The sequence below is a fragment of the Psittacula echo genome (genome assembly GCF_963264785.1).
Source record: "Psittacula echo genome assembly, chromosome: 1".
NCBI classification, from domain to species: domain Eukaryota; kingdom Metazoa; phylum Chordata; class Aves; order Psittaciformes; family Psittacidae; genus Psittacula; species Psittacula echo.
In genome coordinates, this window is record NC_137735.1 from 67,818,975 (window position 1) to 67,834,296 (window position 15,322).

The 15,322-nt window shown below is 40.4% G+C and overlaps 1 protein-coding gene across 1 annotated transcript in view; it reads left to right on the forward strand.

The window, feature by feature from the left end:
• Positions 1–14,654, forward strand: part of TBC1D9 (TBC1 domain family member 9) — a gene marked incomplete at its 5' end in the record, with an annotated part of 51,310 nt that extends 36,656 nt beyond the window's left edge. Inside the window, 9 exons of the mRNA XM_080635051.1 lie at positions 428–557; positions 4,264–4,362; positions 4,483–4,551; positions 5,871–6,111; positions 10,084–10,149; positions 11,362–11,448; positions 12,364–12,438; positions 12,576–12,676; positions 13,613–14,654. Of these exons, the coding sequence (XP_080491177.1) occupies positions 428–557; positions 4,264–4,362; positions 4,483–4,551; positions 5,871–6,111; positions 10,084–10,149; positions 11,362–11,448; positions 12,364–12,438; positions 12,576–12,676; positions 13,613–14,338 (1,594 nt within the window). The 3' untranslated portion in view covers positions 14,339–14,654. The remainder of the gene's footprint in view (positions 1–427; positions 558–4,263; positions 4,363–4,482; positions 4,552–5,870; positions 6,112–10,083; positions 10,150–11,361; positions 11,449–12,363; positions 12,439–12,575; positions 12,677–13,612) is intronic.
• Between the last annotated feature and the right edge of the window lie 668 nt (positions 14,655–15,322).

The window sequence follows — 15,322 nt, forward strand, 5'->3', positions numbered from 1 at the left end:
ACAGCAGCTGCATTGGTGGAAGGAACAAGTCCTTTAAAGCCTCTTGAAGCGGAGTTGGGGAGTAGTAGGACAGGGGTTATTTAGACTGAAACACGCTGACCTTTGTTGCCATGCTAAAGCATGTTTAAACAGCCAGAAGCAACAAACCTGTCCAATAAGCTACTCGTTTGTGACTAGCTGTATTTGAGCTATTTCTTGTTAAGGATAATGAATTACCAGGGTTACTTTGGCTGTCTTTGACAAAAAGCAGTGTTAGGATTTGTCAAATTACTGATGTCAAAAGTCATGTAGTTAATTAGTAGAGTGGCTCGATCATTTTTACATTTAATATTCTATATATAACCCTTATTCTATTAACCCTTGGAAGGGAGGGGGGTACAAATGAATCTTGGGTTTCTCATTTATTTTTCTTTTCTCCCCACACCAGATATTTGGACAGCGTAACTAATAAGGACAGCACTCTTCCACCCATTCCTCATCTTCACTCACTACTCAGTGATGATGTAGAGCCTTATCCTGAGGTGGATATCTTCAGACTAATCAGGTCTTCATATGAGGTAGGATAGGATTTCTTAACAGGAACTTGCCAACCCACACTACTTCTGCTTTAGAGACATTTGGTACTCTGTAGTTTGGCTTTGCTTGGAACAGAAAGAACATAAAAGAAATAGAGACTCATCTCAGAAGTCTGAAATGGGGCAGGGAAGAGAGCTCAGTGTTTCTTTTAACCAAAACTTTTAATTGGAGCTGTTTTGTATAGAAGCCTGCAACATCAGTTGAGAGCAGCCCCCAACCAAAAGGTGATTTACAAACAATATGCTGAACTTGTAATTCAAAAAAGCTTTTTCATGCTTTTCTGAAGTGAAATATTAGTGAAATCTGTATTACTTCAGAAGATCTCTCTATTATCAAAGGAATTTTGTCTCTTTTTACCTTTGTTTTTCTCAGCAAGTGCTGATTCTGACCACTAGCTTCTCCATTGTAACCAAAGCAAAAGTAATTCGTGTGAAAGGAGCTGGTAACAACTCATATCTGTAAAGCACAGAACAAAGCCTGCAAAAACCCCTAAAATTTGCAAACCAATTTCACTGTCCTTAAATTTTAAAAATAAGTCATCAGTTAAAATGGTGATTATACTGGTAATAATTTTTTAATGAAAATTAAAGAATAATTTTAAAGAGTCATGGTTTTTAATTTTCTTTTTTCCTTCCCTGACATGCAGGATAAATTAGTATTTTTAGTTTAAGATGTAGATGCATACTTAGCAATATGATAGCTGCTTCAGAGGCACCTCCCATGTCCCTAAAACCTCCTTGCTTTTAATAACATGATATCTGTTTAAGAAGGAAGTAGGTAATCCTTCGTGTATTCTACACTGAAGGGCAAACTGATTCAAGTCAGATGTATAGTTCTTCTTCACACAGTGTTAGAATGGGGGTAAGGATGTTTATGTGAAATTCTTGTCTCCCTTGTATTTTTCTGATTTTCTCTTCATGGAGACAGCTTGTTTTGGCTTAACTGCTTTCCGATGAATAACCTGATTCCATGCAGAGCCAGTCTGTCTTTTGGGGGCTTATGCAGCCCAGAATTCTGTAACTCCTAGATAAATAACCAGCTGTACTGCAGTAAAATTAGGCAAAACAAATCGCATGGGGAGCGAAGGACTGTGAGGAAAGCAGGAGCTAGTAGCAAAGAGAGAATGTGTTTGAGGAGAAACAAATGGGCTGACTTGATTATTTAAAAAAAAAAAAAAAAAAAAATCAGTGAGGGATCATACCCAGGAGGTAATTGCATGTGACCTTCCTATTCTGTAGGGTACATGAATTTTAGTTTTATGGGTGTAACAGACCATCTCCTTTGGCCTGCAGACCAGAGCATAAGCCTTGTGGAATAGATGTGGCCTCACAGCCACAAAAGACCTCTCTTTCACAGAATCCCAAGGGTTGCAAGGGACCTCAAAAGCTCATCTAGTCCAACCCCCCTGCAAGAGCAGGGTAACCTAGAGTACATCACACAGGAACTTGTCCAGCCGGGCCTTGAATATCTCAAATGTAGGAGACTCCACAACCCCCCTGGGCAACCTGTTCCAGTGCTCTGTCACTCTCACAGTAAAGAAGTTTTTCCTGATGTTCACGTGGAACCTCTTATGCTCCAGTTTACACCCATTGCCCCTTGTCCTATCACTGGACATCACTGAGAAAAGCCTAGCTCCATCATCCTGACACTCACCCGTTACATATTTGTTAAACATTGATGAGGTCACCCCTCAGTCTCCTCCAAGCTAAAGAGACCCAGCTCCCTCAGCCTCTCCTCATAAGGGAAGATGTTCCACTCCCTTAATCATCTTTGCGGCTCTGCGCTGGACTCTCTCCAGCAGGTCCCTGTCCTTCTTGAACTGAGGGGCCCAGAACTGGACACAATATTCCAGACGCGGCCTCACCAGGGCAGAGTAGAGGGGGAGGAGAACCTCTCTTGGCCTACTAACCACACCCTTTCTAATGCACCCGAGGATGCCATTGGCCTTCTTGGCCACAAGGGCACATTGCTGGCTCATGGTCATCCTCCTATGCACCAGGACCCCCAGGTCCCTTTCCTCTTCACTATTTTCCAGCAGGTCAACCCCCAACCTGTACTGGTACATGGGGTTGTTCCTCCCCAGATGCAAGACTCTACACTTGCCCTTGTTGAATTTCATCAAGTTACTCCCTGCCCAACTCTCCAGCCTGTCCAGGTCTTGCTGGATGGCAGCACAGCCTGCTGGTGTGTCAGCCACTCCTCCCAGTTTAGTGTCATCAGCGAACTTGCTGACGGTACATTCAGTTCCCTCATCCAGGTCGTTGATGAAAATATTAAACAGCACTGGTCCCAGCACTGACCCCTGAGGGACTCCACTAGTCACAGACCTCCAGCTAGATTCTGCCCCATTGACCACAACTCTCTGCCTTCTTCCTTTCAACCAGTTCTTGATCCACCTCACTACCTGATCATCAAGCCCACACTTCCTTAGCTTATCTATGAGGATGCTGTGGGAGACAGTATCAAATGCCTTACTGAAATCAAGAAAAACCACATCTACCACTCTACCATCATCCATCCACCTAGTTACTTCCTCATAGAAGGCTATAAGGTTGGTCAAACATGACTTCCCCTTGATAAAACCATGTTGACTACTCTTAATGACCCACCTCATTAATGACTCCCTTTCCAAGGTTTTGTGACCCCTGTGGTGCTTGGTGGATGTTTTATCTAGATACCATTTTTTTCCCCAAAAGACTTCTTTATTTGCAAAATGCTCCAGATACATGAAACATCATTTTACTCCTGAGGTACATGATACAGGTGCACAGCTTTACAGATGAACCCAGCTTTAGTGTTAATTTGATCACACAAGATTGTGCTAGCAAATTATGACCTGCTATGTAGATGCACTTACATTGGAAATATAAGTCCATCCTGAATGAAAGTGTATCTTGGCTCACCCCTTTTTGATTTTAAGTATGGCATACTTTGTTTGATATTGTTGTTCCTGCTGGTTATCTCTGCATTTCTGAGTATGTTACAAGTGTTTTCTTAATGGCAAAAACCTACTTATAATTAACAAAAATAAATCTTGGGGATGAGGCATTCCTCTGCATACAAAAACATGGAGTGTTATTCTCAATAGGTTTCCCCTGGGATGTTCCTGTAGTATACACCAGAGCTCCTTGACTGAATTGTGGAAAAAAAACAAAACAAAACTCTTCTGAAAATAAGGCTTGGGCACTTTAGAGGATCTTCTTAATGGAAATTGCATTCTTGATGCTCAGTTTCAGATGTAATGAATGTAAGGGCTGTGACGCTGCCTCAGCTGTTAGAGGTCCACTTATTCTAAACATCTCTCTCTCTAATACTTAAGATGTTCCAGGGCAAGTTGAAATAAAGTCCTGCAGAAGGGTTGTTTTTAAAGATGTGCCAAGCAAGAAATTATGACAACTGAGATTATGGTTTGAAATGTGATGGTTTGTAACTTAATGAAGACCTTTCAAATTAAATTAAAATAAGGTATTGGGATAAATAAAATCTTGAGGTGCATTCCAAAAGCCTTCATAACTTTGTCATGTGTTAGAAAAATGCTTTTGTCATGTATTAGAAAGATGCCTTAACAGCAGTTTTTAAAATAACACTTGTGTGGTATAATTAATTTCTGAAGTGCATTAAAAGCAAGCTATGAGTATTCCAAATATTAATACACAGACTGTGCTGCACTTCTTTTTGTCTTTTAAGAAATTTGGAAGTATCCGAGCAGATTTAATTGAACAAATGAGATTCAAACAAAGGCTGAAAGTTATCCAAACCCTTGAAGATACCACAAAGCGCAATGTGGTAGGTACTGAAATAATGTTCTTTGCAAAGATGAAGACCAACCAGTTTCTGAAATTTAAATTAGCTTTTCAATGAGTCATGGATTTCAAATCTGTAACTGTTAGTGTTCTGTTTCAAAAGGTACGAACTATTGTGACGGAGACTTCTTTTACTATTGATGAACTGGAGGAACTGTATGCTCTTTTCAAGGTAAAGCTAAGTAAAGATAAGATGTTGTGCCTGCAGGAAATGCAAATGTTTATTTTTTATAAGGGACTGTGTCTTTTCTAAAGACCAGGTTGAGTCTGTGAGTTGCTTACTATCAGGCATCTTAATGCGAACTTAAATTAGGTGTTACTAATATATATATACAAAAAAGCCCCAAACCAACCAGTCTTTAAAAGCTCAGGAAATAATTAATTCAATAAATTATTTGTCCATGGAAAAAATGAATTATACTGAAAAGATCTATTGTAATAGAAAAGTTAATAGACAGAGGCATTTGATCAGTCTTTAAAAACTTAACGCATGTCTCTCTACCTACCTAACCCAAGCTTTGGAATTCAGCACAGAATTACCTATATTCTATGATCTCAGACAGTTAATACTGCCACATCACAGTAGCTGATTTTTGCCATTGTTAATGCTTTAATGTATACTGTATTACATGGTAATTCAGCATCACAAAGTGACATGTCTTCATAGGTTGATTATACAGCAATACCATTAGATCCATAAATTTAATGGTGATGAGTTAAAATGCTTTAGCTTCACTTTCACAGTGCATTAAAACAAGATACTTTCTTCCTCTGGTTTTGTTAGAACAGAGATTTTTTGGCACACCAGGAAGAATTGCTTTCCTTTCAATATCCCATCTGTAATATCAGGTCCTAAAGTTGTCCAAATCCTGTAGTACCTTCTTTCAGTCCTCCATGGAATCAGTCATACCAAGTCAGACAGTTCACCCCAGCTGGTCACTGTGCGGTGCTAGGATCTCTTCCTCTAAGCTTCTGAATTGTTTTGAATTAGTTTCTGCCAAAATCAGCTCCAGAACTTTCACTGAATTCAATAGACTGAAAGAGTAGGATGTTATTCAGTATTTTTTGAGTTCCAACAAAAGAGTTGAACTATACAGTTCAAAGATTATTTCATGAGAGTCCGTTTTCTGATGTGACTGTGTAGTGAGGCTGAAGGGGGAGACTAAGCACAAGGAGCTTAGTGTATGTATATACAACATGTGTAGGTATGCAAGTCACAGCTCCTTACAGCTCTGTTTAAAACAGGTATTTCATGTTTCTGCTGCCTGGGAGGCAGGAAAAGTTTTGCTTTCTTTTATTTGTAGAGGGATGTCTTTTTGTGCTGGTTAGAGAAGAAACTTCTTGTAGAAGTACAAGAGCGAAGTAGATGGAAATATATCTGCTCGTCTTGTGTTGTTTTAATCATGTTTGTGTATGAGTTGTGTGTGGATTTTTGTGGGTTTCTTCATTGATAGCAATGAGTTGTTTACAGAGCATTTGCCTTCTGTTCAGGCAGAACATCTGACTAGCTGCTACTGGGGAGGAAACAGCAATGCTACTGACCGGCATGATCCCAGCCTGCCTTATCTGGAGCAGTACCGTATTGACTTTGAGCAGTTCAAGGGGATGTTTGCTCTCCTCTTTCCTTGGGCATGTGGAACTCATTCAGATGTATTAGCTGCACGCTTATTCAGGCTTCTTGATGAAAATGGAGACCTTCTCATCAACTTCCGTGAATTCGTCTCTGGGCTAAGTAAGGAGAATTCACAGCAATTTCAATATAATCTAACCAAACCAGTTTGTTTCTACAGGAGATCCAGTCTTACAGAAACACAGATGTTATATTAGCTCTCAGATAATGAGTTTGACGTATGTTGATTTGTGTAAGTTACCTTTATTTTAAAAGCTGTTCATGCTGCCGTTCAGCACATTTTATTATGCCTGTGATAGTGGTTCCACTGGGGCTAAACCCTGGTCTCAGTAGGTGCATCTATGTTAGTCAATGGTGTATCACACAGGGAAAGGCCTGCACATGAACTGCACATCCATTAGGGTCTGAGGATTTCCCTGACCACTAACTCTTAACATGAAAATGACTTGCAACTTGTTTGCTTAATGGTGTGATTACTTCTAATCTAAGTATTTCCTTTGGGAAAATCTTTTGTATGTTCTTCTTGCTCTGTTGCTCAGGAAGAAGACTTATGAGAAATTTGTGTGCACATACAAGGCGTAGGGGAAGGATAGAATTGAGGATGGTAGTTTTGTTTGTCCCTGAATAAAAGTACTTCTCTTTAGAAGTCTGCTGACACCCCACATATATGTGTCCCTGTGTGAGGGGAAGGTATTGCACCTCATTGAAAGGTACCACCTATGTTACTTCTGCAATCAATTACCAGGACTGCAGACTAAGAGAGAGAACAGGAGGGTATCACAGAGTCATAGAATGGTTTGGGTTGGAAAGGACCTTACGATCATCTAGTTCTAACCCCCTGCCATGGGCAGGGATGTCTCACACTAGACCATGTCACCCAAGGCTCTGTCCAGCCTGGCCTTGAACACTGCCAGGGACGGAGCATTTACCACTTCTTTGGGCAACCTGTTCCAGTGCTTCCAGAAGTATCATAGAATAGTTAGGGTTGGAAAAGAACTTAAGATCATCTAGTTCCAACCCCCTTACCTCACACTAAACCATGCCACCCAAGGCTCTGTCCAACCCAGCCTTGAACACTGCGGGGGATTCACAACTTCCCTGGGCAACCCATTCCAGTGCCTCACCACCCTTACAGTAAAGAACTTTTTCCTTATATCTAACCTGAACTTCCCCTGTTCAAGTTTTAACCCGTTACCCCTTGTCCTGTCACTACAGTCCCTGATGAAGAGTCCATCCCCAGCATCCCTGTAGGCCCCCTTCAGATACTGGAATGCTGCTATGAGGTCTCCACGCAGCCTTCTCTTCTCCAGGCTGAACAGCCCCAACTTTTTTTCAGCCTGTCTTCATGTGGGAGGTGCTCCAGCCCCTTCATCATCCTCATCACCTATAAAAGTCAGTATCACAACAAAAGGAATGTGCAAGCCCCAGGATTAACATAAAGAAGCAAATCTGAGACAGGAGCTGGCCACCCCTTTTTTTGAATAGCAGGAATTATTCCTTGTAAATAACCAACGTTTCACCATCTGCTATGTGTTATTTCGTGGTAACTTGACATTTCCTCCAGCTTTACATTTTTATCCTTTGGAGAGAGCAAAGGTTTCCCAGTCTGCCTTTCAGCAGCCTTTCGTAGCAGTGTTTTAAAGCATTAGGGCTCCAAACGCAGCCTTGCATGGAAACCTCTGTACAGCAATGGTAACACCTATTCTCTCACAGGTATAAAAGTTATGTGACAATAAAACTAATTGCACACCTCCCCTTCACACCACCCAAAACCCCACAGCTTCCTGTGATGCTGTTCTGAATTGTATTTGAGGGGCTATTGGTCAGGTAGCACTTAATAGCCTTTTGAGACATGACCAATGGATAACTACCCTTGCTGCTTACAGGATGCTGTTGATTACAATCAACCAGTTACTGGTTAAGACAGCAATTTTTAGAACAAATAATGAGTGATAAGAACAAGGAACAGTGTTGAGCACTGTGAACAGAAATTAATGTAAAATACACAAATATGGCTATAAGCAAAAATGACTGAACTAAAATCTTCAATGGGCTAAACAGTCAAAACTGCTTATTCTGCAAACCCACATTTTTCAGAAACTAAGCCCAGTGAGGCATAGCTTGAAAACTTTTTTTAAGAGGTCAGCTGCCCAGAAAAGGCTTGACATTGGCATAGTTTGATACAAGAACAGTCAGAAAGGGAGACAGAGAAGGTTGTTCCAATTGTGCCATTAAAAGGGATGTGTTGGTCAAGCCCTCAGGGTGCAGAGCAGGCGTGTGTGAGGACATTGGTTGCACCTTGATGGTGACAAGTTTCACTGTTGCTGTGTCAGGTAGAAAGATTCAAAGGGTGTAGTCTTGCTCTCTTCCAAGCAAGGTTTCTTCTCACACTGCAAAGTAAATTTAAAATTCCTGGCTAAGAACTGTTGATGCATCATCTGAGACACGTACTGCAAAACGCAGGACTTGCTGAAAGCTGTTGAAGGCTTTAAGACCTGTGACTCTACAGTGCAGGAAGGAAGTATTTCTGGTCTGGACTAGGAATGGTCTTACCACCTTCCCAGTGCTGTTCACAGGCTCTCAGCAGGGTCATCTGCTTTGCTGTTTGAGGAGCAGGGGCTGTGCAGGAGGCCACCAAATTCTTGGGGTCCTCCTGTGAAATTGTCCCTATACTGCAGCGTGAAGGTCAAAGTGGTGGCCTGAGCTGAGATATCCATCCATGCATAGGTCTCCCCTAACTCTCCATAATAGGGGCGCATGTACCAGATGATGTCTTTATGAATGTAGCCTGATTTTTTTCTTACTGCTTAATACAGCATCAGTCTCATATCTTTGGTAGCCCCCTGCAGCTGTCAGGCAGTTCCTTTAAATTTCCAGTAGGCTGTTCTTCCCTTTGTAAAACTTCTCACCTCTCCTAGGGGAGACCCAGAGGATCTCTGAGAAGAGTTCACATAGCTTGTGTCCCCAGATATCCTCTGCTTTGATTCCTATGTTAGTGAATGTGTCCCTAGCCATTGCTGAAGAACACAGAACTGCAGCCCATTCTGTGCTTTAGTTATTTCATGTTGACTTTAGCAGTGGGGTACCTGAGTGCATCAGACATACTTTCACCACAAGAGAAAGCATTATCTGCACAGTGTGCAGATAACACCAGATGGGAACGTAAGGAGGTTTTTTTGATTAAAAAACAAGTTGAAAGCAAAATAGCTAACGTAAATGTACTCAGTTCTTTGGCCTAACATTTGTATTTGTTGGAGTGTTAAGCTTTACAGCACACTGTGATTGTTAGCATTTGCCAAACCACACTTTGCAGTTTGCGTAAGTTGACATGATAGCCTGCAAGGTAAACTAAATCTCTGCATAACCTAATTAATGAAGGTTTGTTTATGAATTACTTATCATAACAAGTAAGATTTATGAAGAAGTCTGATATCAGTTATTTTGTTACTTTAAAATTAACTAATATCCATTTAATTAAGTGGAAGAAGAAGCTGCAATAGGCAGCTTGGATTTCATACAGCTAGGTGTAGCATACACCAGAAATGAATAGGGGTTGAGGTGGATAAATTACTAGAAAGCCTTGCCTGAACATCAGTTTAGGCCATGGCTAAGCTGTAGCTGTGGTAAATGATGCTGTTTACGGGAAATTCTTCTTTTTTTTTTTTTTTTTTTTTTTGGTCATATTTTGTTGTTCTCAATCCTGTGATGTTTTTGGATCCTCAGATAAGAGATTTTGAAGTCCACACAAAAAGGTGGTCTTAACTTTCAGCTGGAGGCCTATTTGAGTGGCAGTGTGATGATCATAGATTATTTTTGAGTGTTATAAAATAGACATCTAATGAACGATCTAAGGTTGAAGTACAAAATTCAGCGTAAGTTGGTCTGTGTTCTCTTGCTATTTCTACTGTGGATTGTATGATCTTAGAAGTCAAGTGACTGCCTTGTGATCTTGGGCCATAAAGGGAGTACAGTTCTTCCCAGAGTGAATGTAGAAGCTTCTAAAACAAAATATTGTAGCAATAATAAATAGAATTGAATGCTGAGTATTAATGTACTTTATATAACGCTGTTTAGGTGCAGCATGCCATGGGGATCTTACAGAGAAGCTGAAGCTCCTGTATAGAATGCATGTTTTGCCTGGTAAGTAAATGATGTTAATTAGTAAATAGTCTTGTTGAGAACAGAAGTTTGGAGCGGAGTTGTTTATCACTAGCTTTCCCAATTAAAAATTAATTTGTAGGACTTATTGCAGCTGTTTATGCAGCAATAAAATGAGAGCTTTTGCCATAAACAGGTATAGATTTAGGAAGTCTGAAAGCACTCATGGAGTCCTCTATTGCTTCAGTCACAAACAGGCCATCTGTATGTGTCTCTTGTCTGTTTAGCTGGGGTTGGTGACTTCCCCCATGCACAGCAAATACAGTGTTCTTCAACTTATGAATTTCTTACCATAATCCACTTTATTTAACAGTGAATCTAGCTTAAAACGTTCCTCTGTGCCCTGGCTGCTCATTTCTGTCCCCAGGTTTTCTTCATGGTTACCCCTCTGGGCTGATAGAAATGTTTGCTGAGGGAAGCTCCAGACCATTTCAAAGATGTGTTTTCCATCTGTTGCACCCAGCTAACTGAGAAAGGCATTTAAGTTGGAGAGGGGGTTGGAAACCTCTCAAAACAGTTTTGTCGCTGAAGAAAATTATGTCCTGGAACTATCTGGCTGGTTTGTCACACGTGTGCCATAAAGAGCCTATCGATGTCCTCACTGAATCTGTGGTTTACATAAGTTGCAACCCACCCTCTGGTATCTAAAAGTTTTGGGAGAACATTCACCTTCATGTGCTTTGAACATGTGCCCCTGATTGCTCCCAGCTGGCTTTGCTGGAGGTATATGCTTCAGTGAGTTACTAATCGAACTGGAAACAAATACAATTTTATTGAATTGTAACAGAAAGAGATCCATTTTTAAGAATGCAGCTTCTAGTATTTGAGGATGTGTAAGCTCACGTCAAATCATGACAGACTGTTTCCAGCTAGAAAAGAGTTCATACCCTGCTGCAGACAAGCTGAGCTGCACAGAAGCAAGTAATGGAAGAAGACATGGGTAGATGGGCAAGCCAGCTTCTGAAGGCAGACAGCTCCTTGTTAGTCAAATATCAGGGAGGAGACAGTATTGGATACCAGGGAGGAGACAGAACAGGTCCTGGTTTTCATCTACGAGCTGAAAAGAGATGACTTCTAACCCGTTGCATCCTCACACTTCTAGAAACTGACATTCTAAACGTATCAGTGGAAACATGTTCTAATTAGTTATTAAAGGGTGGACTTTCTAATTAAAGAATTTATTGTATTACTTAGATCCATCCCCTGAGCAAGAAGAACCAGACTCTGCTTTTGAAGCTACTCAGTATTTTTTTGAAGACATCACACCAGAATGTACACATGGTAGGCATCTCTTGTCTTGGGCATGAAAAGATGAGGTAATGCATTTCAAACAACATGTCTTTTTAGGAAGCTACTTTTTTACTGTAACTCTGTAAGTATACTCTTACTAAGTATACTCTGTAAAAAGAAGTATGTATGAATTTTGATATCCTTTGAGGTGCGGGTGTGTGTACACGAAGAACTCCCCTATATTGCACATTGCAGAAGTACTCTCAGAATAATGTGGTGTTGTAATCAGTGTGTTGCAATAGAAGTAATTTTGTCATAAGTGCACAGCATGCACGCCTCAGTGGAGACTAAGAATAAATATATTGGCTTTCAATATATATTTGGATCAGAACTTAAAATATTCTAAAAACCTGAAGCCAAAAGATGTATCAAAATGTAGTGTGAAGTCGTCTTGTGCCCTAATGAGAGCATGATCTCATAGCTGTTCTCTTAAAGGGCATTCTCTTGCTAGAGATATTTGATGCTAAATTTCTCTCTAATTCAAGAAAAACATTGCTCATCCTTCAGATTACTGGGGGAAGGAAGGTAGTTTGAAAATACAGATAAATATTAATAGGCTAGGGATGGCAGTTTTAAGTCCTGATAGACAAAAGAAATTTCACTAATATAATCACCAAAGATAAAATGTGCTAGAAGCTGTTTGTGTTGTGGTAACACAGCCTAATCATTGTACTGCATAAACAAAGCCTAAGATGGTCCCTGTCTTAGTATTTATATTATTAATTATATGGAATTTGTCAGCAGATTTAAGAATAAGCAAAAGTCATCATTTAATCCTATCCTTTTTGCTCTGTGCTTTCTGCAGTGTAAACATCTCCTTTGTTTTGTACTGTACGCATGAAAAGTATGTCTGTGTCTAAAACCACACTGATGATATCTCTCCCCTTCTGCCCCTCCACTTCCTAGTTGTTGGCCTAGACAGCAGGAACAAGCAAGGAGTAGATGATGGGTTTGTTACAGTGAGTCTGAAAACAGAAAAAGGTATGCATGGTGTCTCCATTTGAATGATGTCTTTCATTTCATGTAAAGATGTTCCTTTTGAAAATGGAAAAAAAGGTATTAATTTAAGCCTTCTTCATGGACTTTTCCTGCTTCTCTGGGTAATTTGTTGACAATAGGCAAGAAGAGCTCCCAAGAGAATCGAAATTACCTGAGAATGTGGAGCCAAGAGAATAAATCCAAAGCAAAAAACACAAAGGACTTGCCCAAACTGAATCAGGTACTTCTACTGATACTTATTTTTCATTAAATTCAAAGTTTTTCTTCACATACCTCCAAATATTCAATACGTTAACTCTGAATCAAGATTTTATTTTGAGGCAGATGGGTTTTATCAGAGCAGCAGTCAGCTGAATACAGAAGTTTATTGTTTTCAATATACTGTAGCTGGTATTAGAACATCCTAAAAATGAGAGACACGTATATAGGAATGATTACATACTATTTTGATCTCTAGACAAAGGGTGATACTACACTGGCTATCACCAGCTAGCACATGATGTCCAGTACATGTGACCTGAAAAAAGTATTTTATGTTTTGTAAATTATACTGTCAGTCTCATTCCCTGCTGCTAAGGAGGAGGAGGAGACCCATGGGGATAGCTGTTTCCTCCAGGGCATACAGAGATTTATTCCCTGTAGAACAATGCTTCTTACTTAAGATAGCTTTAAGCAAATCTCCCTCCTGTTTAATTTGTGAGTTTTGAATTGTGAAAGGCTCACATCCAGCTAAGTTACCGTGGTCAATTAGGAGAGCACTGCAGGTCTTTTTTTTCATTTTTCATTACTTATTATTTTTATCAGACCCCTAGCTATACTTTGCATCATTCCTGCAAGAAAATCCACTAAAACGAATGCCATGTGTCTCACTGCTTACCCTCTGTTGCCCTCCTGTGGCTGCAGAGAAATGAATTTATCATGTGTTGGGCCAAAAGATCCAACAATTTATTCTAAATAGCTTTGAGAGAAGCAACACATCTGCCTGCCCAGTCTTGGTAAAAGCTTTCTAGACCTCACCTAGCTTATTTCAATTTCAGTTTAATTACATGAACTGTTGTGTCATACCTCCATGCCAGACTTTTAAAACTAATTTAGTATCTCTCAGTCTGATGTGTTTCCTGCTCTCTCATTAATGTTTCCTCTCTCTGTGCTCTAGGGACAGTTCATTGAACTGTGCAAGACAATGTACAATATGTTCAGTGAAGACCCCAATGAACAAGATCTGTACCACGCTACTGCTGCTGTGACAAGCTTGCTTTTGGAGATAGGTGAGGTTGGTAAGCTCTTCAGCGTGCAGCCCACAAAAGAGACAGACAGCAGCAGTAACAACTGCAGCAAAACTATTCAGAGTGAGCTGTTCCAGAAGAAAGAGCACCAGCAGTACCCCCTCGAACAGCACAAGCCCTTCCAAAGCAGCTTCAGCACCAACGATGAGGAGGCAGTTTGCACTGACAGCACCCTGGGCATGCAGATGGAAGACATCAAGCTCGAAGACTCTTCACCCAAGGACAACGGAGCCTGTTCTTCCATGCTTATTTCTGATGACGATACAAAAGATGATAGTTCCATGTCCTCCTACTCGGTACTGAGCGCAGGTTCGCACGAAGAAGAAAAGCTGCACTGTGAGGACATCGGTGAAGACACCGTTTTGGTACGGAGCAACCACGCCACTTCTCTTCGGAGAAGCACTAGCATTGACAGAGACTGGGCCATTACCTTTGAACAGTTTTTAGCCTCTCTTTTGACTGAGCCAGCGCTGGTGAGGTACTTTGACAAGCCTGTGTCCATGATGGCCAGGATTACTAATGCTAAAAACATAAGGATGAGGGGGAAACCAATAACCTCGGCCAGTGACTATGAAATCTCTACTATGTCGGGATAAAGGGCAGTCGGGTTTTTTATTTATTTTTTTTATTCTGTATTTATTAGTACCTGGCACAGGCCCTGGTATTTTCAAACCATGATTGTTTTCACTAACGTGAAAATGTTGGGGTGCAAACGTAACTCTCTCGAAGTATAATCACTCTTTCTGTGGGAAATGTTAGACAAATGCAAATTTTATTCAAAATACAGAGAAAAAGTATTGGTTGTCAGTGAAGTGTGTGTATTATTAACCTTGCTGTCAATATAAAATGGTAAAGATTAGTTCTTCATTTCTAAATGTAAACTTAATGCTGATACTTATGTGCATTTTTAAAATAGACTTATAGAGAGATCTTCTGATTCTTGGGGAAAAAAATAAACAAAACATGAAGTACCTAAGATTTAAAGGGACACTGTCAACCTGAATAGGACCTCACACGAAATTAAGTTCCAGGCAACATCTCTGAAGGATAATTTTATTTCATGCAACTTTTTTTCCACAGTAGATAGTGGGTTTTAATGTATGTTTCATTTTATGTTTCTTTAATACATAAAAGATGACTTCAGTGACACCTGCCTGGCTCCTAACTTCCTCTGCTTGAGACTGGAACACGCAAATAGAAGCGAGAAGTCCATCCCAAGCCTAGCTGGCCCATAAGGCAAATGTGGTTCAATGTGATGATTTCTGCTGTAGCAGAAGGCAGAAGCGAAGCTCATTTGCTTTTTGCTGGGTTCAGTGTCCCTGGCTGCACCAAAGCAGGGAGAAAGCCCTTTTCCACCTATGGCCACCGGGGGAAGATTGACAGCATGACCCTGCCTGGAGCTGTATTCCTAACAGTGGACTTGGGAAGCTTTGTTGTTATGCTCCAAAGACAGTACATGCAGGTCCCAGAACAGATTGGTAGAGTCTCTTTTTAAAAATCAAAAGCTGTTTTTAAAAGTTAAAAAAAAAAATTATATATATATATATATATATACATATACACTTCTAAGGCTGGATCTA